The sequence below is a fragment of the Lygodium microphyllum genome, chromosome 5 (assembly GCF_053477565.2).
Source record: "Lygodium microphyllum isolate KBCC chromosome 5, Lygodium_microphyllum_v1.1.10, whole genome shotgun sequence".
NCBI lineage: Eukaryota > Viridiplantae > Streptophyta > Polypodiopsida > Schizaeales > Lygodiaceae > Lygodium > Lygodium microphyllum.
In genome coordinates this window covers 75,453,105-75,477,407 of record NC_141139.1, presented here as the reverse complement: position 1 = coordinate 75,477,407, position 24,303 = coordinate 75,453,105, and the positions used below count along the sequence as shown (strand labels likewise).

The following is a 24,303-nucleotide window of genomic DNA, read 5'->3' as shown; positions in this document are numbered from 1 at the left end:
AAACATCCACATAACATGTTCAAATGTCACCAAGTTGTGAAAATTTCAAATAGCCCATAAAGCCCAAAAGCAAATCCAAAATAAAAAGGTAGCATGGGACTTTGATCTGGATGAGAGTGCACCAAAAAGCCAAGAAATCTTGCCAAACTTGAAATGTGGGAAGAGAAGCATGAGAGAATCAAACTCTCCATGAACTCCATGAATGAGGTCCTGAGAAGGAGGACAAGACTAGAAAGTGTGTGGAGAGGTCTCTTGAAAAGCTCCATATCTATGATAAATAGCTAGAGCTGTTAGCAAAGCACATCTTTTGGGTGCTAGAGTTTGTGTTTGTGTGCATTTTGATTTTATGCTAGAGCCATTTTAGGCTGGCCAACCTGATTTTTGACACGGCAGTCTCCCTCATCAATCAATCCCTGATTCAGACATCAGATACATATCCCACAACACAACTGCTTTCGGCTGGAGAGAGGGAGATTGTTGCACATTGTTGATGACTCACTACCTGTGCCGCTGTACTGTTCTTGAGCCTTGGTATCTTGATTCTGTTTCCGGAGTCCATTCTTATTGAGTTCTTGTGTTGTTACTGTTCTATTTTTCTGTTCTTTGTGTGACATGTTTATTGCAGTTTATATCAGCAGTGTCTCTTTGCTTCCGTTGCTTCACACTTTTCTGACATGGTACGAGAGTCCAAGTCTCTTGGTTTTGGTGCTGTTTGTTGTCTTTAAGTGCTGTTTTCGGTTTCTACATTGAAGGCAACCATTAAGGCCTCCTCTTTCACCTTCTAGCCCTAATATCTTGGAATCCCTCATGAATCTAGTGCAAAAGAGAGTGTGAGAGGGTGCTGCTGGTGCGGCATCATAGCCTCATCAGCATGCAATGCAATAGACCCATAATGTAGCTTTCCATGTGCATTTTTGAAGTCTTGGAGTTGGATTGGCATCTAGGTTCATGATGGGCTGTGTTTTGTGACTGAGAGTGGCCTTTGGTCCTTGTTTGAGCTCACATAAGGGGACTCTTCGTCAGTTTGGTTGAAGGTGGAAAAGCCATGGTCATGAATGTGTTTATAGGGCATCAATGAACATGCATTGAGATTCTGGTTAGTGCAATAGACCTAGATTATAGCTTTTTACACGCTTTTTCAAAGTCTAGCAGTTTTGAAATCTTGGAGTCGGATTGATTTCTAGGTTTTGTTGGGAATAGAGGAGTTGTTGGGAATAAAGGCACATTGTGTCTTTTACCGTGTTTGGTGTGAATGCACCCCTTTACTCTTGTACTTTATATATTATCTAAACCTAAAATGGTACACCCGCCAGTGTACCAAAATACTGATTGTGTCATGCACTCACTCTTCTCTCTGCACTCAGTTTGCATTGTACTTTGTCTCGATCCTAGCAAGTGTCTTCAAATTGGTAATTAGAGTGGGGAGCAGGCGAGCTGGGTAGCTGTCACAGGCAAGCAGCTGACAGGTTGCACGAGCAGGCAATGGTGCAATCGACGGACTGGTCATGCATAAGGTAGGAGTCATAGGTGACACGTTGGTCAAGCGGTGTGAGCTGTGACAGGTCAACACAGAGTGCGTTGGTCAGGCGGAAGGCAGGAGTCACAGGCGACACGTTGGTCAGGCAACGTGAGGTGTGACAGGTCGACACGCAGTGCACAAGTTAGGCAGAAGGCAAGAGTCACAGGATGGTTAGGTAGGCGACACACTCGCAGATGGGTCTTGGTCAATGCCATGACAGGCCTGTTTTTCCTGCTTTTTTCTTTAATTTCTGCAATTTTCCATTCTCCCCTTTGCTGGGCATTCATATGCAGAAGCACTTTGCAATTTTGATCAAGAAATTTGGGGCTTTTCCCATATTTGGGGACTTCAATGCAAGACAAGACAATCTGACTAAAAAATTGCACATTTGGTGCACATTTGCCTGAGAAATTTTGGGGCTTTTCACATTTTAGTGAAATTTCTTCAATTTCACGGAAATTTGTCTACACCAGATCCAAGAAAATTGGGGCTTTTGCGAAATTCCTTCAATTTGTGCAACAATTGCTTGGTATATGCACTCGGGTACATGTATTGATGCAATTTGGACGGATTTCCTTCTGAAAAATTGGGGCTTTTGACCGAAATTGTCAAATTTTTGCCCGGGAATGCTTTTGGAGCAGAAATTGCAGTCAAATTTAGGGGATTTCACATGTAATTGGTGCCTTGGCCTCTAAATCTGTCAGTAATTGCTTGTGGAGTGCAGCAACAGACACTCTAATTCTGAAAATCTATTTGCAAATCTGAAATTTTTGCAATCTCTAGATTTTCGCTGTTGGTTGGTACTTGCAATGTACCGTGGTTACTTGTGTGACATTTAGGCTTGCATTTGGTGACTTTTGAGTTAATTTAGTATTGCAAATTATGGCTGGAAATAGTGATAGCAACAATCTTTTGCACATCAAGAAGCTTGAGGGTGCACATAATTTTGCAATATGGCAAAAACAGTGCTACAATGTCTTGGTGCAGAAGAAACAGGTGAAGCCTATCAAAACAAAGGGAATAAAACCAGCAAATATGGAACAAGACGAGTGGGATGATCTGGATGAACTTGCATGCTCTACCATCGAGCTCTCAGTGTCAGACAACTTACTCTCTAACATTGAGAAGTTGAATTCAACGTATGCAATGTGGCAAAGGCTTGAAGAATTGTATGCTCAGAAAAGTGTAGCCAACAAGGTTAATTGGCTAAAAAAGTCAATGGACTTTTGCACGAAAGAAGGTACATCCATGTCTGTACATTTGAACAAGTTTAACTCAAATTTCAGTCAGCTTATTGCTTTGGATTTCCATATTTATGATGAGTTTAAGGCTACATTCTTGCTATGCACTTTGCCTAAAAGTTCGGATACTTTCAGGATAGCTTTGAGTAACTTGAATGCTCAGCTGTTATTTTTTGATGTGGAGAGTTCTTTGTTGATGGAAGAACTCAACAGACAAAATAATTTAGCAAACAAGTCTTCTAATTCCTTGCACACTAGAGACAGATTTCAGCAAAAGGGCAATTCTAAAAATAGAGCACGCAACAAGTCTCGTGGCAAAAATGTGGAGTGCCATCATTGTGCCAAGAAAGGGCACTACAAACGGGACTGCTTTCAATTGAAGAAAGAGAAAGGCAAAAACAAAAACATTGAAGACAACAAGGTTGAGGACAGCTAGCCTGCAAAGAAGAGTAGTGTGAAAATAGAAGAGGTCAATGTAGTCACTCATGAGAATGACAATGATGATGATGTACTTCTTGCTTCTTTGAGTGCACATGCATTGATTACAGATTCTAAGGATGACATGCACACTTGGATACTTGTTTCAGATGTCTTTTTTCATGTCATACCACATCATGAGTGGTTTTTTGACTACAATGGTGGTGCACATGGTGTTGTCTACTTGGGGGATAACTATGCATGCAAAATTGGAGGCATTGGCAATGTGAAACTAGAATTTCAGCATGGCTCCGTATTTGTTTTGCATAATGTGAGGCATGTACCTCAACTTAAGAAGAGCTTGATAAGCACATGGCACCTAGATGATGAAGGCTATGACACCACCTTTGGGAATAGCAAATGGAAAATTTGTGAGGACTCTCGCATTGTTGCCAAGGGCTTCAAAAGTGATACTTTGTATCCTTTGCATGTATTTAGCATGGGTGACCATGTAGTTGCCATAACCAAGCAACCAAGTGTTTCTTTGTGGCATAGCCGGTTGGGACACATGAGGTAAACTAGAATGAAAGTACTTTCTCGCTTGGGTTATTTGCTGTCTTTGAGGTATGCTGATTTTGAACAGTGTGATCATTGTATTTATGGTAAACATGCTCAAACGTCACATAAGAAATCTCTGTCTCTAAAGTCTTCACTCATAGAGTTGGTATATTTAGATGTATGTCAAATGCCAGGGTTGTCTCTAGCGGGAAAGAAGTATTTCATTACCTTTGTTGATGATGCCACATGCAAAGTATAGATTTATCCAATTTGTCACAAAGACGAGGCCTTGGATAAATTTTAAAAATTCTTGGTACTTGTTGAAAATTAGACGAGCAAGACATTAAAGTGTCTTCGCTTTGACAATGGTGGGGAATATGTGTCCAAAGTCTTTCAGGACTTTTGTGACAGCAAAGGGAACTCACCACTTCTCATAATCCACCCCAAAATGGTATTGCAGAGTGTATGAACAGGACCATTCAGGTCAAGGTCAGAACAATGTTGTCACATGCTGCTTTACCTCATGGATTTTGGGCAGAGGCTGTTATGATAGCCGTACACTTCACCAAATAGGTCTTTTCGGGGGGAGGGGGAGTCCCTCAAGAAGCATGGTCGGGCAAGCCACCTTCCTATGCTCACTTGAGAGTGTTTGGCTGTGAGGCATTTGTGCACATTCTCAAGGAAGAACGCAACAAACTTGAGCCAAAGTCCTGTAAATGTATTTTCCTAGGATATGGTGATGAAGGTGAGATGGGGTATCAATTATGGGATCCCAAGAAAAGAAAAGAAATACGCAGCAACGATGTTATCTTCTGGGAAGATTGCATGCACAAACAACTCAAAAAGTCAAAGGAGGATGTACCGATAGGACAACAAAGAATGCCCATTAGACAACAGCAAATACCTGCTGTAAATGTTCTTGAAAATGCAGGGAATAATGTTGAAAGTGATCATCAAGATCTTGCCCATAATGTACCACAAATTCAGCAAGAACAGATGCCTTTGGAACAACCAGAACCAGTTGCACAATATGCTGAACTTGAAGAATAGCAAGCTATTAATGCAGATTTGGAGGTTGAACAGTAAGCAAATCTTGACCATTGGGTCCGTAGGTCAATCAGAGTATAGAGACAACCAAATAGGTTTGTTCGTGGTGTTAACTATGTTGCTGATTATATCATGTTGATAGATTGTGGTGAGCTGTCATGCTTCCAGGAAGCAATGGACAGAAAAGGCAGCAAGAAATAGCATAAGGCAATGCTGTCAAAGGTGGAATCTCTTGTGAAAAATGGCACTTGGGATTTGGTGCATTTGCCTAAAGGGCAGAGAGCGTTACCATGCAAATGGGTTTACAAAATGAAAGTCACTTCTGGTTCTTTGCCAAAGTGTAAGGTATGCTTGGTTGCTAAAGGGTACAAGTAAGAACATGGAATCGATTTTGATGAAATCTTTTATCCTATAGTCAAAATGACTACGTTGTGAACCATCTTAGGCTTGGTTGCATCTGAAGATATGGAGCTCATACAGATGGATATAAAAATTGCTTTCTTACATGGTGATCTGCATGAGGAGATCTATATGCAGAGGCCTAAGGGTTTTGCTGCAAAGGGGAAAGAGCACATGGTATGCAAACTCAACAAGAGTTTGTATGGGCTGAAACAGGCACCACAAGAATGGTATCATAAATTTGATACATTTATGCAATCTCAGGGATTTCATCGCTCTCAAGTTGATCATTGCTTATACACCAAGAAATCAACAGATGGTAGCCTTATGTTCTTGGTTTTGTATGTGGATGACATGCTGATTGCAGGCAAGGATGTTCATGCCTTGGACTCCTTGAAGCAGAGTTTACACAATAGCTTTGATATAAAGGATCTTGGTGAGACCAATCACATTTTTGGCATGCGTATACTCAGAGACAGATTGAAGGGTCTTCTTTATCTGTCACAGGATTTGTAGGGTTTCAATATGGAGAGGGAGAAAGCCATTGGTATATCATTGCCTCCATATGTGAAACTTAGTGCATATGACAGTCCTATATTTGATGATGGAAAGGTTGAAATAGATATATGGCATATCTTGGCAAAAAGCACTGGGAAGCAATAAAGGGTATCATGAGATATCTTAAGGGCACAAAGGATTTGTGTATTTTATTTGGTAAGTAGAAGTCATCTGTTGTTGGCTTCACGGATGCATACTATGTTGGTCATCCTGACTGTAGGAAGTCTACTTCAGGATATGTGTTCACTTTCATAGGTGGAGTAGTCTCTTGGATATCTAGGCTACAAAAGTGTGTTGCATGGTGTACTACAAAGGCGGAGTACGTGGTTGCCATTAAGGCATGCAAAGAGGCTTTATGGCTTTCACGTCTGGTGAGAGAGCTTGGCATTACAGAGGTTCCTATCCTTCATTGTGACAGTCACAATGCTATCATGCTAGCACGGAATCCTATCTTTCATACAAAGACAAAGCACATACAGGTGAAGTATCATTTTATGACGGATGTATTTGACAGTAAGAGCATTGAGCTTGTCAAGGTACATATAGATGATAACCTTGGAGACCTTCTCACAAAGGGTCTTCCAGCAAAGCGGTTTGCTCATTGCCGCCAGATGATGGGGATTGGATAGTATATGTGTATTTCAGCTTTGTACATACATAGACTTATTTGATTCTTTTCTCTACCTTAGGCACATTGCCTTTAGTTGGGAGGTTGTTGGGAATAAAGGCTCACCGTGCCTTTTATTGTATTCGGGTGTGAACGCACCCCTACACTCTTGTACTTTATATATTATCTAAACCTAAAATGATATACTCGTCATTGTACCAAAATATTTATTATGTTGCGCACTCACTCCTTCAATTCACTTTTCTCTCTGCACTCAGTCTGCATTGTATTGTGTCTTGATCCTAGCATGTGCCTTCAGGTTCATGATGGGTTGTGTTTTGTGACAGAGAATAGGCTTTGCCCCTAGTTTGAGCTCACATAAGGGGGCTCTTTGGTGGTTTGGTCGAATGTGGGAAATCCATGGTTGCGAATGCTTTTGTAGGGCATCAGTGAGTAATGAGCGTTGAGATTTGGGTATTTCCACTTTCTGCGCTTAGGGATTGATACGATTGACATCAATATCTTTAAGCCAACAATCACTCTCACTCGGTGGAGTGAACTCGAGAACTGCGGATTGTCGAGGTGGCATTCTTGAAACCCTAGAAGAAGTAGAAACAACCTCCATAGTGCATTGTGGTGGTCGTGAGGAGGCCGTGGCGTGTGATGATCCTCCTTTTGCTCGAGAGGACTTAGTGTGCATTGAATGCATCTTATTGCCTTGATCATAAAAATGTGAAAGTCGGTGAAGAATAAACTCTACGGCTTAGAAGGGAGAGGTGGCATAGCGAGCGTCGGGAGGTAGACGCATGTACTCTGGCAGTGTAGGAAACAAAGGTCCATGTAGGCAAGCTTCGGTGGGGGGTCCAGTGATGCTAAAAGAGGAGCACACAGTGGTTTTGTCCATCTGCTTGTAGAGAAGTCATAGCACTGGAGTGTCAACTTATAAAAGAGAGGGAGGGAGGGAGAGGAAGAGAAGGGTATTTCAGTTTCCTGGTGATGCGGCAGAAGGGGGGAAATCAATAGATGATGTCGAATCCGCTATACTTGTCTTTGACTTCTCTAATGTAGAGGATTTTCATGGCTCATTGAGCGCCTTTGACTATGATACCATGTCAAAAAATGACTAAGAGACCACAGAGACAGTAGGGTTTGTGGGGAGAAACACTGTGTTGCAAACACTGAGAGAGAAAAGAAACACAGAAACACAAGAAGAACATGGTAATGATACACTGAATCATACTATGAGAAGAAAAGCTAATACAACGGAGGTGAAGTTCAGAAGACGACTGCATTGTCCTATCTGAATCAGGCGGTAGTATGTGTGGGAAATTGGCATTGTGAAGGGAGTGAAACGTAGTCCTTTGGGTAGTGGGCGATCGATGTAATCATTGAAAGGAGAAGGAGAGCTGTAGAGGGAGCGAATCGCAGTCCTCAGATGCCGAGGAGATGGCCTGGGCAACAAACTCAAATCCTAGAGTGTATCAAAGTTGTCAAACATAGGGAGAGCACCCCAGATGCTGACAGTAGGTACAAGATGACGACACCAGATGATGGAGGATCTCCTAGGCTGCAAAACACAAATAGTTGGGATATGTCGGGTTGACGCCAGGGGTGAGAAGGCTGTCACCAGGTGGAGAGAGCTGACGCCATGCAAAGAAGTTCCAAACACAGGCTATTTGATGGTCACTAGGTGGGAGATGATGTTACCAGCTGTGTAGGATTGATGCAAGATGTGGGGAAGCTCCAAAAGGCAAAACCTGCTGATGGAACAGGGCAATTGAAGCAGAGGATGAAGATGGAGTAGGCAGCCACGAACCATGAACTGCAATGTTCGTTGGAAGGGGTGTAAGAGCAGTGGAAGGCCTATTTATAGGCATAAGCTGTCTAGAGTGGCGCACCATGTCGCCCATTGATAAAATGACCAAAATGTGGGACCCCGTGCTTTTTGGGGCTATCCGTGCAAAACCCTAAACGAAGTATGTAAAGTGAAGAAGTGGTTTCTTAACACCATGGTCCTCTCTGATGGTTGTTGTATGTACTATGGTGAGTCGAAATCATTGTATATTTTACGGTAGTGATCACATGTGATTTGAGAGAGGATATTAGCAGAGTATATCTCTTGGGTATCAAAGTCTATGTTTGTGTGCATTTCGATTTTATATTTGAGCCATTTTAGGCTGTCTTGATTTTGGATGCCAAATCTTAGCTCGCCGACTAGTCATTTTTCATGGCATATTTTTGCCTATTCATTGGCAGTGTGCCTCCTCTCTAGTTAATTGTTGATTCAGTCATTCATCAGGTACACATCTTACAACGTGACTACTTCTAGCTAGACATAGGGAGATGGGTGCACACAGCTGGTGACTCACTACCTGTGCCAGTGTACTATTCTTGAGCCTTGGTATATGGATTCCATTACTAGAGTCTTTTCTCATTGAGTTCTTGTGTTGTTGCTGTTCTACATCTTTATGTTCATGGTTGTCTATATCAGCAATGTCTCTTTGCTTTTGTTAATTCCTTCTCTTGAAAGTAAGCATAAAAAATATCATGGATTTCTTTCATAGATCCGGCAATGTCAGTTGGGGGTTGTGTTGAAATGAACACTTTTCCAATCTCTACTTTCAGCCATTTTCGTTCCTTCTCTCCATGACCTCAAGCATCCTTTCTTTTCATAGCATCCATCTATTTTTTGAGGTCACCCACTTAAGCATCCATCCATCTATTTTTTGAGGTCACCCACGTAAGCTTTATGGATGATTCTCTTAGTACGCCTCATGTCTCTATCATTAACTTTCAAGATAAAATGCTGCTCTTTTGTAAGACAATTACATTTTATGCATCATCGCATGCTCATATACCCTAGCTTATTTTGCTCGATATGATAGTTGTAACTTGTACTTCTGTAGGTATTGGTTGATGCAGAATGCACCCATGATGGGTCATTGAAGCACATCTGCAAGTATGAGCAATGGGGTTGGGATACCCTTGAGCGGCGTGTTTTGGATCAAGATCGCTTAGCTTCCATCACAACTCTCCAGGTTTGCAACATCTTACTTTGTAGAGTCTTTTCTCCACTTGTCCATAGAAGGGTACAAGCTTAAAATATATGTCTATTCAACAGGACAAGATTCCTGCACAAGAACTATCACTGTTGCAAACTGTTGGACAAGGGTTCTTTAAAGAATTTATTACAAACAATTCAAGCTCCTAGGATCAATGTACCATATTGCATGTCTTACTGTTTTTCCAGCTGTTTCCAGTAGTTAAACTTGGAGATTAACTTCAGAATCTGCAGCAGGGTGAAAAGGTCGCAACATTGTCCCTAAGCTAACATGTACTTGTGTTGTGACTTTGCAGCTGCAGCTCTTAATCAATGGTTTCCGATTGATGAAAGTTGGTGGCACACTTTTGTACAGTACTTGCAGGTCCTACTTATCTTTCAGTATACTCTGTTGTTCCTTTGGATTGGGTGCTTCAATTTAGATCTGTTCTTTTAAGGAAGTTGCATGTTGAGTCTCATTTATGGTAATAGAATCAGTGTACACTGGAAAATTCCTTTGGAAGTTTCACATGAAGCCCAAAACTAAGAAAATCTGAGGTAATAGTTTCAAAAAGTTTCAAAAGTATCATTTATGTGCACTTGTATGCCCTGGAAGTAAAAAGAGAGCCTTGTAAGCTATAATGGAGGAAACTTGTCCCACTAATATGATCATGGAAGTTTAGGTCATTAGTTGGATTGTTTCCAGTGTTATTGTGGAAGTACACTGGACAAGCCTTTACTCAAATAGAAGTGTAGATTATCAAGTGGGTCCTTTTCCAATGTAGTCACTTGGTATAGTTTATAAATACATAATTTTTCGCAATGTAATTTTGAAAGCCAGCTGGGCGAATATAAATTCCTATGCTACCAATTTTAGGGCTGCTAGGGTCTAAAGCATGTAGATTTCATACATAGATTTCTATGGGAACTCTTAACACCCTAGGCAATTACAGGGCTTTCTTCTACCAAAAGCCATGTTTATACCACCACCAAAAGCTTGCACAAAACCTTCACCCTTTGATGCATAAACCATGGTAGAAAACCTCCTTGGCATGCATCATGCATTGAAAGTTTCAGCCCTGTTTCCATAGGTGTGCTCATAGGTTTACAATCTTTCATGTTAAACCTTACTAGTAACTTTTGAACATATTGTGATTGAGACATAACAATACCATGTTGGTTTTGATTGAATTTAATCTCCAAAAAACAGTGAAGCAGTCCCATATTTGACATATCAAAAGTACATTGCAATTCAGCCTGGAAATCTGCAATTTTTTTGTCATATGGTCTAGTGAGCAATATAAAGAAATACTCGTCAACAGATAACAAACACAATCATATGACAAAGCACAGACTGAGAAAGAACACTGTTAGGGTTAGGGTAACTCGGACAATGAAGATTGAAGAAGATAATGAATGAATAAACGAATGTTGAATGTGTGTATGATGCTTAGTGCAGCACACACACTATGCAAAGGTGAAATGCTGACCCCCGAACTCATGTGTCTCTAGGACTAGAGGAGTACAAGAGAGTATGAGTTGGAGAGTGTGTCATGCTTTGACAGATCTCGAATTGTAGCAGACAGCCCTTGGAAGTGTCTGGCAGCAGCAAACAGAGCTCTGATGATGGTCGGGACTAGTGGCAGACGGGCAAACTGGGGCAAAACATTGATGATTTGATGACATGGCAGGCAAGCATAGTGTGTAGTCAGCAAAACACAGCAAAAACTAACATGATGTAGGCTGTATGCCAATTGGATCAGTCAAATGCAGGGCTGACAGGCTGTGTGGTAGGCTGGGTCACATTTTTTGAAGTCTGCTACTCTTGATGCAAGAGACATGTCAACTCCACTAGTGTAAAAGGTTCAGCTGCCCCCCTCAATGACACATTCAATGAAGTGTAAAACTAAGGTACGACTCTTGAAGAGAGTTCAAAGTGATGTTTACCATCTCACCTTCCTAAATCACCTCATTAATGTTGAGCAGTTGCTCATGTAAATCTTGAATGTAGGTGATCTGATCTATCGTAGAATCACCCACCCTCACTCGTGTAAGTGACCAACTCTCTTCACAAGGAAATGTAGACCTCATTCTTAGCTGCAAATATAAAATCCACAATAACCCAAGCTGCATACTTGCAAGACTAGATGTGAGGTAGGATAACTCTTTTCACTGATAGAGCTATCAATTACAAAATTGAGATTAAGTTAAATGTGTGTCACGGTGATAGATAACCCTAGCCTTCGTAGTGGGGGACATTGGGAGATGTTTTGATGGATAGATAACCCTAGCCTTTGCAGTGGGGGACATTTGCAGACATTTTGATGGATAGATGCTAGTGCAGTGCCTGAGTCAAATCTTACTAAGGTTTGTGGAAAGTTTCAACACTTTCAAGTTCAAAGAGGTTAGGATTTAAAGTGGAGGTTGGGCAGCCTTTAATGTTATTTTAATAAGGGCAGAGCCAAAGGCCTATGCAACTCATTTATGCATGTGGATCTCCCGATGAAAATGGAAATTTGCCAAATGTCAAGTTTTTGTTAGTTTTGGGCTACATGCAAGTATATCTTTTATGTTGGGCCATTTTTGCTTCTATTCTAAACTGTTTGGGGAAGATCTGAGGAGAGAGAAATTGGTTATAGATAAAGAGACGGCTGCTAAAGCTTTAGGGCAGCAAGGAAACCTTCAAGGGTTGTAAACAAAAGAAAACTGTTAAAGTTTGGTCATTGACAATTGTTGGTGCAGAAACCAGGGTTTCAAACACCAGAAAAACCCTACAAACTAGAAGATGACCTGATTTTCTTTGTGTAAGATAGGAGGGGATTGTTGTTACTGCATTTTCTTGGCATCAAATCGAAGGGGTCTCTCTCCTCTACTGTCCTCCGTGATCCCAGCAAGTCTAAAGATATTCAACATTGGTTTGTTGAATTTAGACCTAATTATTGTTGTAATTAGTGTTTATCACTTGTCTTGAGAAGTGTGCCATTGAATGTTATCCATTCTCAGTTTTGCTCAGATCTGGTGAAGATTGCATATCCACATTGAAATTTACCCACATAAAAATGTTTTGGATTCAAAATTTTCCCAAAGTATGTCAGAATGAAGGGGAAAATTGGGTCTTGATAGAGTTGGTCATCGGTGAAAGTCAAATGTATTGTAGTTTATAGAGGGATTAGTCTATATCTCATTGCACTAGTAACTCAAGCAATAACAAGTCAAAGAAACTGCAAGGGATGCTAGGTTTAGGGTCAATTGTGTGTCAGCTATCCACGATTAATGTGGTAATGTATTTATTTCAGATTTGATACAGCTAGTTATTGGTGAACGCCTAATGTATTGTAGTTTGTGGAGAGATTAGTGTATATCTTAATGCACTACGAACTCAAGCAATAACAAGTTAAAGAAATATTGCAAGGGACGTTAGTTTTAGGGTCAATTGGGTGTTAGCTGTCCAAGATTAATGTGGTATTGTATTTATTTCTGGATTTGTGAATTTATTTGCTTGCTGTATTTAGGGTTAAATCAGGTCATCTACCACCCCATCAGAAAAGAAAGGCTGGTTTCAAGGTTCCATCACCGGGATACATTAACTCCTTCAAGTAGTTTGGCCCGAGGCACTTGATTGCAAGCTAGTGCATTTGTGATTTGCTGAATTTGTGATCAGCTGAGTGCAAGTCACCAAGCATGTCATCATCATAGTCTAGTGATATGGGCTCAAGTAATGGTGATGCATCACAGTTTGAAGGATCATAGAGCGTTGAAAGGAATGCAATGCCTAATCTTGGAATGGTCATGCAAGATGCGCAGTATACTGAAAATGTTGGTTGTGACCAAAAAGTGGGTCTCTCAAGGCATCAAAATGCTGATGATCAGCAAGAAGAAGAAGAGGATGATCGGTTTAAAGCTCAGTTAAGGATAGAAGTTGATATCTTTGCACAATTTGCAAAGGATTGTAGGTTTGTGGAATTCTTGCATGGTCCAGTGAAGGACAAGGGCAAAAAGAAGAAATCATCTTCTAAAGTTTCAAGACAGCATGAATTGCCAAAATGTGAGGGTAGTTTTGCATCAAGAAGCACCACATACTAACAATGAGTAAAAGCAAATGTTGACTATGGAGTAAGTATCACAAATGTAAGCCCATCTTGATAGTGTGAAATGAGTTTTGTATAAAAAGGCATATACGCTAATGTCAGAAACTTGGGATACTTTGGTGGTGTATCTATTTTCCAAGCATTGGCTTGTAATACTTTAGCCATGGGAATTGATGGATCAAATGTGCATGGTACACAACCACCTATGTAGGGCATGCATGGCCCAATGTATTTGGGTATAGCACATAGAATGCCAAATCCCATGTGTAGTAAATTGTAATGTTTGCGTGACGCATGGGCAAAGAAGTGGCATGTTGGGTAATGCATCTACTAAGCTTGGTGCGTCTAGGGCTTGTGGTATTAATGTTCGTCATGCAATTGCTTTGTCATGAGGAAAATGCAGTTGTTGTATCATTTTTGGCAACAATATGAGAGTTACAAGGATCTATGTGGTCAAGAGAGAAAAAAGGTCTAGAACCAAGTTGAGATTTTGAGGCAAGTGAAGTTTTCATGTGCGATTTGGTGAAATTTTAGGATTTTTTCACCTATGGATGGATGCAGGTGGAGGGCGACCTAGCAAATCATCCTTAGTGATGCACTTTACCTCGATGTATTTTAGTTAGAGCTGACTTTGGATCAAGCTCTTTCAAGTTCAAGAGAGCGTAGAGAGTCTAGAATATTGTGCTTGATGCTCAAGGAGAAGGTTGCACCTCCACCTCTCTAGTGATGGACAACTCAGTATGTAGTGGATCTTGGATATACTTAGTTTGCATCCAAGGTACTGTAGGTTGATACTATTTTTGCCCTTAGGATCTCTATTCAGTATACTGTTCATCACTGTGAGTTGATATGGAGATGTGTATGGTTTGTACCTAGGCTTTGAAACTATTTATTTGCAAGGTTGTTGATATGTATGGAATACATGGAATGTACGTTTGGATGTGATATACATTTGCAAGGCATGCATGGGACACATGGATGGTAAGTAACGTACTATTGCAGGTGATGCAAGAGAAGTACATTTGCATGAGTAGCATGTGCTTTACAATTGATATATACTTTACGTGTGTATCATGCCATACATCATTGCTATTAGGTACTGCTATGTTCCATCCAGGCATTACATAGTCTTGTTGGTCAGAACAATGTTGGATTTTGGCATGTGAATGCATCCATTATGGTTCTGATAGTGGTTATGATTCATGTGTGTCGATCATAACTGGTTTAAGTGACTAGAATTTCAAACATCCATTATGGTTCTCTTAGTGGTTATGATTCATGTGTGTGGATCATAGCTGGTTTAAGTGACTAGAATTTCAAACATGCAAAGGGTATGAGCATGGGTAGGCAATAGGTGCACATGTTGTTGGACTATGATACTAGCATGTATTTTTTGTAGTAGTTGATGCCTTTGTGCCACAATGTAGTGTAATCCAGGGCGATTGCAAGGATTTAAGAGGGAGGTTGATCACGAGGACATGAATTTTTAACTTAAAGCTCTTTGGATAGTGAAGTTGGGACACTTAAGTTGTGCACATGTGAGATGCAAATGTAGATTAAGTTAAATGTGTGTCATGGTGATAGATAATGCTAGCCTTTGCAGTGGGGGAATATTGGTAGAAGTTGTGATGGATAGGTGCTAGTGGGGTACCTAAGTTAGATCTTAGTCAAGGACATTAAATTTCTCCTTGGAAATGACTTTTGGTGTCATGGGGGTTATGGATTTACATGATTTAATGTCCAAGACTAAGGTTGGGGAAAGTTCTAATACTTTTGAGTTCAAAGAGGTTAGGATTTAAAATCAAGGTTGGGTAGCCTTTAATGCTATTTTAATGAGGGTAGGACCAAAGGGCTATGTAGCTCGTTTTTGCCAGTGTAGGCCCTATGAAAATGGAAAATTGCCAAATGTTATGTTTGAGTCAATTTTGGGCTGCATGCAAGTGTATCTTTGATGTTGGATTGTTTTTCCTGCCTTTCTGGGCTGCTTGGGCCAGTTCCAAAGGAGAAAGCTCTGTTGTGGATAGGGAGACAGCTGCTGAAGCTTCAAGATTAGCAGGGCAACCTGATTTGGAGCAGATTTTGGTGCAAGGTAGGAAACCCTAAAAATGAGGTCATTGACAGTTGCTGGTGCAGAAACAGGGTTTCAAACAGCACAAAACCCTAAAAAGCAGCACCTGATTTTCTCTCTCTAAAGCAGGAGGGGATTTCTGTTATAGCACAAAACCCTAAAAAGCAGCACCTGATTTTCTCTCTAAAGCAGGAGGGGATTTCTGTTATAACACTTTCTTGGCATCAGATTGCAAATCTAATTGCTGCTTTAATTAGCATTTATCGGATGTCTCAAGAAGTGTGCCATTGAATCTCGTGCATTCTCAGTTTTGCTCAGCTGTGTGAAGGTGGAGAGTAGCGCTTATGCTGTAAAAACCCTAATTTACAGCAGAAGTTAGAGTTTCTCAGCCACCTTTATATGCGTGCCCATTAAACAAAAGCCCAAAGATTAGAGCAGTTGCTGAAAATGAATACGGCCAATTTGGTGAAGATTGGACATCGACATTGAACTTGACTTGCATGCAAGTGTACTAGATTCAATTTGTTCCCAAATGGAGTTAGAATCAAAATGCAAATTGGATCTTGATGCACTTGGTTAATGTGAAAGCCAAATGTATTTTTTGAATTAGTAGAGAGATTAGTCTAAGTCTCAGTGCACTACGAATTGAAGGGACGCATCTATTGAAGGACAAGTAAAAGGATACCATTGAGATCTCATGGACTTACCCAAGATGCTTGTACAAGCTTGTTGTGATTGTTTGACGAGATTGACCTAGGTTGTGGGGAATTGAAATACACTTTGATAATATAATACTTTCAATCGCAATGTGTGATTACCAAAGTACCTTTGCTTGTGGTCAAAATAGTGTGAGCTGGACAAAGACAAATAGAGAAAATTACCAATATCATTGGTGATAAAACAAGTCAACATCTTCAAATCATGATATAGCCCACATGAAACAATCACGAAGTCCATGTAGGGAAGAAACCTACAAAAGGAAGCATCAAGAAACTAGGAAATGCATAAAGGTGTGTGTGCATGGGGTCTTTTTGTTTATAGATTAAGCTCGTTCAACTGAAAAGAAGCTATGAAGCCTATATAAAAGTATGTAAATATATCCATGTAAATGAATGAATGAATAAATAAGTAATATAAATACATATGACAATATGTAAATAATATGAAATACAGGGGTACATGTGGCATGCAGTTTGACTAACACATGAAATCTATCTGCATTTTACAAGTTATATCTGATGCGTAAAATGATGCTTTGTACTTTTGTGCTTAAAGATGTAATCTGTTATCTGATTGGACTCAAGTATTAGCTTAATAATCATTACAATCCCTTTATTCAGGTATTTTTTGTGTGCATGCTTAAACTTTCTTTCTAGTTTTTAATGTGATTAAGTCTAAAGTTTTTAGTGTGGTATCTAACTAAAGATTATTATATTTTTTCAGTTTTACAATAGCACAAAATGAGGGAGTCATTGAAAGATTTTTGGCCACTTGTGCAAATGCAGGTAAGACTCGCTAGCTTATGTGACACCACACACATGCACACATGAAAGATGGTTAGATCTTTGAGTTTGTGAGACCACACATGTTCATGTGACTCAATGTTTAATTGAAGTTGATATTATGGAGTTGTATGAAGTGGAAATGGGAAAGTTAGAATCAACAACTGCAAACTTATGATCTATAGACCATGGAACTCTATTAAGTATTTTCAGTCTTGGGATGCTATCTTCAAATAATAGCTGACAAAAGGGGGGACTCAAGGTGTTTGATGGTGAGTGTATCTAGCTTCAACTTAGTTTCAAACATGTGGGTTTGATTCAATGCAATTGTAGGGGCCTTGCAGGTCACACTAGTCATGCACATGAATGCTAAGAGTTGCAAAAGTAATCTTGATTTAATGAAAATTGTTGAGCTAGGCGCAGGCATGAGCTAGAACAATGCTCATGCTCAAGATAGTGTGAATAGAATAATATTCAAACTATTGCGTGAACTGAGGGCATTCATGATTTGAGCTAGAACCCTAGGCTCAGATTTAATTCAGCAGTCTCAATATTTTACTAGCTTGTGAAACCAATCTAAAGTGTAATTAAGCTAGAACCGGATTTATAAAAGAAAAAGCAAAGTTGTAGGCTAAGGAAGATAGACTAGGCCTTGTTCCTTTGTTGGACCCATACAATGTCAAACTCAAGGTTGATTGACCTAGACCTATCTCTTGATCCATGATTGGTCACTTTGATTAGAATTAACACCTAATGTCTTCATTGTGTTAATTTCGATTTAGATGATTAGAGATGTGAAAGCATGGATTTCCCACAATGTTCCATCCTCAAATGCTTCTTGAATTGTTAAGATATAGACATCTCTTGAGGTTTTGCTACTTGTATTAGATCCTAATTAAGAATGTTGCATAAATTTGAAGGGTAATTGGGATTTGAGTGTTCCAATTAAGCAGTCTCTCTTTTTTTTCTAACAATGTTGGTTTCGTAGGTCAAAATTATACATTGTTCTGAAAGTGTCACAATGAGTCAATCCTTTAAAAGAGCAAAAAAAGAAAATGATGATTCTTAGTGTTAAAAAAGGGCTGTGTGAATTAGTGAATGAGCAATTGATCCATGCTAGAGATTTTGGTGGTTGGATCACTAGCCTACATGTTTAACAAAGCGATGTGCGAAGCCTTCCCAATGAGCTAGAGCACAAATACCATCATGTCTATTCTCAAGTCAGGACACCCATCTCTCTCATCGGATCAAATGTGCTATCGGGCCAGTTGCGCACATTCTCACATTAGTTAGAGATTGAAATGGGTAGATATAGATCCATACCATCCGAGGAATGCATATGTCAGATTTACCAGCTCGAGCTAGAGACTGAGGAGCATTGTATCTATAGCTGCCCATTGGCTTACTATGAGATCCGAGGCCGTTTTCATTGTTTGGGTTTTGGCCCTCTATCAAGAGTTATGGATCATGAAGAATAGAGATGCCTTGGCCTCTTCCTTGTGGAGATTCGATAGCTTAGAGAGACGCTCCTCAAGAACCCAAGATAGTAAGGACCTACCCAGAGGCAGCTTACAAACTTCTTCCAAGGGAGATCCAAGGGACCTTATCCAAGTCCTAGCATAGGAACACCATGAAGGAGATCCCAACACTGCTACAACCTACATCCACATGGGGGACATTGATTGATCGCACTGTCCAGCTTGGCCGATCCTGCCACCCTAGACCCCGACATAGACAATAGTGTCACATGCATGTGCAGTTACAGGAGATCATTGCTCAAGCTAGAATGAGGTCGCATGCACCTCCATGATATTCCCTCGCATGTATCTCGATGATACCCCCTATTAATGACTTTATATCTCATGGATTGTAGTGGATTTTGTACACTAGGATTTTTCCACCATAGATTGTATTAGCTAGGGTCTATCACTTTATTGTAGCTCATTTAGTTGATTTTCCTCTACATTTATTGTTCTTCCATACAATTGTATCACCATAGATGGTTGTAACTCTTGGTCTCATAGGTCATTTTGGACTTTTGCAAAGGTAAATATATCATATTATATCGTATCATATCATTCTCTCTCTCTCTCTCTCTTTTCGTGAAGCATGTTAAATTAGAGATAGTATTTACATCAGACCTTTTGGCTGACCTAAGAGAATCCCAACAATCACAAGGGAAGCCAAAAGGCCACCAAAACACAACGTACAAATATCATGTAGGTGGTACAACAAGATTGGAGCAAACAACATATGTAGCCAAGTAACAAGTACATTAGGGACGATCAGGTCCACCAAAACCATGAAAGAGATCTACTATAACAGTATTCCTCAAACACGAGCCACATGACCATGGATACTAGAGGCTGAATTAAAAATGAAGGAATTATGGGTGTGCTAGATGTGCTAGAGAGGTCGGGATTGTTGAGCTAAGAAATGCATTCGATGCTGATTAGCCTCTTAAAACAACCCCAAAACATGCTTGTTTAATGAAAAATGCAAAATCAGTGTGTAGTTCAAGAGAGTTTCTGTGAAACCCTAATTTGGGAGGGTCCATCCACATCTATAAATAGACAAACTGGCCCTATTCAGTCTTCATCCCTTCTATGCAGGTTTTTTGCATTTACTTGAAGATCTTCGCCATTGTTTGAGATTAGGGGTAGATGTTTATCTTTATAGTTTAGGAGGTAGGCTTTAGTGTTTTTTGTGGATCTTGGACGTTGATCCTTGGTACATGTGCCTTCTTCTTGACTTCTAGTATTAATTGCTTTTGGAAAAGCTAGACTCTTAGTCCCCTCAATCTTGAGTTTTATTGTCTTTGGTTGTCTCCAACTGTTTTGAGTCATCCTTCTCATGGTTTTAGTCTTGGTACCCAATAATACAAGAACTTGCTTGTATGTTGTCTACTACACGTGTTTAGTCATATATCAATAAAAGAGTGATTGCTTGCTGCCAAGGCCCAATTTTCAAGTTTAACTGGAGATCTATACTAGGAAAAATTTGTGGTCATGATAGATTTCCAGGCTGTAATGATCTAGGTTAATTGTAGCATTGCTGTTCTTTTAAGAGTGAGTTGGCATAATAGAATTATGAGCACTCTTTGTTGTAATCGTGTGCTATTTGGCAAATCAAAGAGAGACTCTGGAGATCTTCATGAATATGCAAATGGTCCATGCATATGCATGTGGAATGAAGGTGAATTGGAGGAATATGCTTGCATTTAGGTGTAGTGCCTGTGTGTGATACCGATTATGAATAACTGCCCAGGCTTTGAAAAGCAAGTTAATTTTGATTTGATCTATTCAAATTGTATCTTAAAAGTTGGAAATCTTGAGAAATTGATCAAGTGGGTGAAACATCCTCCTAGGATCCAATCTGCATATGAGACACACAGGCCATAGTAACATGGTCACATCACAAGGGTATGCAGGATCCCCACTCCAGACTAGCAGGCACAGTGGACTCAGGAACACTATAATAGATGGGAGCTGATTGCTAATATTATAGCCTGGTATATCTGGACTGCAAGGTGCAACCATGCTATAGGCCTTTCGGATGTATCCATAGTAGAGACTCTTTCGAGGATTTGGATAGAGATCATCCACACTCTTCATCAGAGATGGGAGAGGATGCAGGGCAGCATGGAGAGGATGAGGAAGAAGAGAGATGCCTTCATGAGGGCCTGGGACTCGGGCGCTTTCTTTCATGTGGCTTCTCAGATGGTCTTGCACTATAGGCCACCTAATTGGTTGTTCACACAACCATTGTATTTGTGATGTACTTAGACCGTCTCTATAAAGTTCCTTGTACTTTGTCATTTTACCTCAGGGGGAGGGGGATTTCTCCTAGGTATTATTGATAGAAAATTGATTTTCTAGGGAAAACGAAGTCCATCTATCAGAAATTTGTAGAGGTTGTAACAGCTTGCTTGTTCATGCCTTTCGACATTGTTGAGTTGACATTGCGAGAACTCATGCACATCTCCACAAAGGTTTTCATGTGCAGGTAATCAAAATACTGGCTGACCAAGGCTAAATTCGTTTGGATCTTACATTTGTCCTGCACGAGAGACATATTGTGACGCTCATGTAAAGTTTTCTTGTAGATATGCTCATCAATTGGCACACATACATTGCTTATTTCAACAATATCCCACCCTTAATAGAATACTTTTCTGTCATCTTTCTCTCAATAATGAGGTTCCATGGGTCAAACCACCTAAGCGTTCCAGCTTTTGTTTTTTTTTACAAGTAAAATGTGGTTGATTATATTACTCAAAAAAACTGATTACAACGGAGTGCTCATGCTCAATAGACTAGCTGGAGCTGATGAAAGTCACAAATACATCATGTATACAAGCCTCTCAAAGCGGTTTGGCGGGGATGGGGGCAAGAAGCCATGGAGGGGAGGTGTATCACCATCAAGCCGCATCACGAAAAACAAGTCCTGGCCGCTCCAAGTGCGCATGAAACGACATCGGAGCTCTTGACGAGCCCTGGACTCGCCCTGCACCTGATCCCATCGGCCTTGGAGGGAGTGGATGATGGAGATCCAAAGCTCTGCTAAGGTCACCTGTACTGAAAGTCTCTCTCCATCGAAAGCCTCTTGACACCGCGCCTTCCAAATATGCCAACTAGTAAGACTTCCTATGATCTCCCATACCTCAGAGCGGTCTGCTGTGGGCTGCAGTACCTGGCGGATGGGTAGAGCCTCCAAACCGACCACTTTGCACGACCCTGTCTCGATAATGAATATCGTGACCTGCATCCCGACCTCATACAGAAGGTGACGGCCCTGGCTGACTGCCTGCCAGCAGAAAGCTCCCATGAGATATATCCAAGGCTGGGTGCTATACGGCGAAGGATGCGGCATGCTCCTCTCCACACGAGATGTGCCGCCTCACACGACCCAAGGCAGTGCTTTGGGGTTTCCAGAGGCTGCTGTGTGGAGCGCTTACAAACTCCCTCTTGCATTTGGACAAGCCAACTTCCCACCGCCAAGCCTCCATGTGCTACCAGCCATAAGAAATACGATATCCTCCTCGGCCTTCAGCTATCCCATAGGCGGTGCGAGAAGGTCCGTCGGAAAGGCTCCATGATATTGTGCTCCGCCTAGTGCCTGCTATGTGACGGCACCTAATCCATATCCTTCTGCATCAGTACGTGTCTGTCAATCCTGGTAGTGTGCTCCAGGAATCTCGATGGCTTCTTGGCGACCGCAGTGACCGGCCATAGCCACTCTCCCGGATCCCACTCTAGCTCATCAAGTGGCCTGCCCTCCCAGATCCAAAGGCGCCACTCCTTGAACTCCTTTTAGAAGACAAAAGGGTCCAGTTGCCATGTCTTCCCCTGAAGGTCAATCACCTGGATCCTCCTCCATGAAAGGACAACTATCCCCTCATCCTGCTACCCTCTGTCAAGAGCTAGCAGACGCCCCTCCTTCTATACGGTGAAGAAGGTCCCAGGTGGAGCGTCACCCACTCTACTTGCCATCTATAGGGGGATGCCTGCTGGTGAAAACTTAGCGGCCCATATCTCCTCTGGCTCTATTAGCTCTTGTATCGGGGGAGCAAGCCACTCCTGAGGTATTGTTGTGTCTATCTCCCTTCTCCTCAACTTCACTCCTCTCTGATAGCCTGATACTTGCTGTAGCATCTCCTCGTCCACCATCCTGTACACCTCCCGCCATGTCCTGATGGTTCGAGCCGGGCCAGCCTCCCAACCAGCCCACTGGATGTGGGGGCGCTCGCCAATTTGTGCCTCTTCCCGATCTCTGACCTGGGGGTTCCAGATAACCGGCTGACGGTCTATCTCCTCGTAGTTGCTTGGGGGGCTCTGGATTAGGGCCTTATGAAGGCCTTGCCACACGCGGAGCAAGCTGCGTAGGAAAGGTGATCTTGGAGGGGGGGTGATCTGGGCTGACGTGAAGATCCATTTCAGGGACAGCCTCCACTCACCGCCAAGCCTCTATCTACAATCCTGAAGATCCTCTTGCAATAGGACCTTCCAGGTTTGCCCTCCTGGTATAAGGGTGCGGACAACTAGCTTGCCCAAGAGGGCCATACTCTGATACTCTAGGTCTATGATCTGAAGCCCTCCCTCTTACCGATGCCGTATGATGGTCGCCCATGCGACCTTGGCCCTGGAATCCCTAGAGCCGTCTGACCCGGCTCAAAGGAAGTTCCACACTAGGCGGCGAAGTTGCACTACACAGGATGAGAAGCACCAACATGAGGCGATGTACTAGGGCGTCGCTAGGAGGACCTAGTTAACCATCAGGGCTCGGCTTGCTAGTGAGAGGCGAGCTGTGTTCTAGTAGGTCAGCTTCCTTTGAATAGAATCGAGGACTGGAAGAAACTGTTGGGCGGGAGTGATGTGGAGTCCCACCTAGAACCCTAGGTAACGGACGGTCTACCCTTTGCTCACCCATCTAAATCCCAAGTGGATGCTCCACTACGTGCTAGAGTCCGGGTCTGTGAGGAAATCAACCGACTTTCGCCAGTTGATTTTCACACTTGCTGCAAAACAGAACACCTCAAGAGTCAGCCTCACTCTCTCCAGCATCAACTCATCGTCCTCTATGTAGAGTGTTGTATCATCTGCATACTTTGAGTCTAACAACCCAGTCCCCTCTCTCACTGGAAGTCGGAGGCCATGTAATCCACTCACATGTGACCTGAGGAAGTGAGACATCGCCTCTACAAAGAGTAGGAATCATAGTGACAGGAAACGGCCGGAACGGCCCCCCGGCACGCGGAATCGCCGTCCCCGGAATGTTTCCGTCATGGACCGCGTTTCCAAACGATGGAACGTTCCCTGTCCCGTTTCAGACAGGGAACGCAGCAGGGAACGCGTTCCCTGCTGCGTTCCCTGTCTGAAACGGGACAGGGAACGCCACGTGGCAAAACTTACCTGCGCTTAAGTTGGATTTCCACCCACATGTTGTGCAGTGTAGGGGTTCAAGTCCTGCCAGTGGATAAAACACTTGAAACTCAACTTTGGGGCAGCCTGGATAAGCTGGTCACTTTTTTGCTCTCGTGGACAACTTCCTGAATACCCATGCATTCAACACCTTAGCACAGGCTCATGTACTCCGATATTTTCTGGACTACTGTAAATCCTCCCTTTTCCTTCCCACAGGCCATTCCAGCAGCTCATATACAAAGGTCTAATCTAGACCCATGAAGTGTAGCATTAGCTTGACATGACCAGAGAAATTAAAAAATCTGCTGCTTGCAGCTCCTGAACACCACTTTGCTT

General features: G+C 41.7%; 1 protein-coding gene across 2 annotated transcripts in view; it reads left to right on the top strand.

Annotated features, from left to right (window-relative positions):
- LOC148036004 (S-adenosyl-L-methionine-dependent methyltransferases superfamily protein) overlaps positions 1-24,303 on the top strand; it is an 89,825-nt gene that overhangs the window by 57,885 nt on the left and 7,637 nt on the right. Inside the window, exons 6-8 of one of the 2 annotated variants that reach the window (XM_087678007.1) lie at positions 9,253-9,384; positions 9,704-9,771; positions 16,986-17,047. In XM_087678007.1, coding sequence (XP_087534133.1) covers positions 9,253-9,384; positions 9,704-9,771; positions 16,986-17,047 — 262 coding nt within the window. The remainder of the gene's footprint in view (positions 1-9,252; positions 9,385-9,703; positions 9,772-16,985; positions 17,048-24,303) is intronic. The other variant, XM_087678008.1, reaches the window with a different exon arrangement.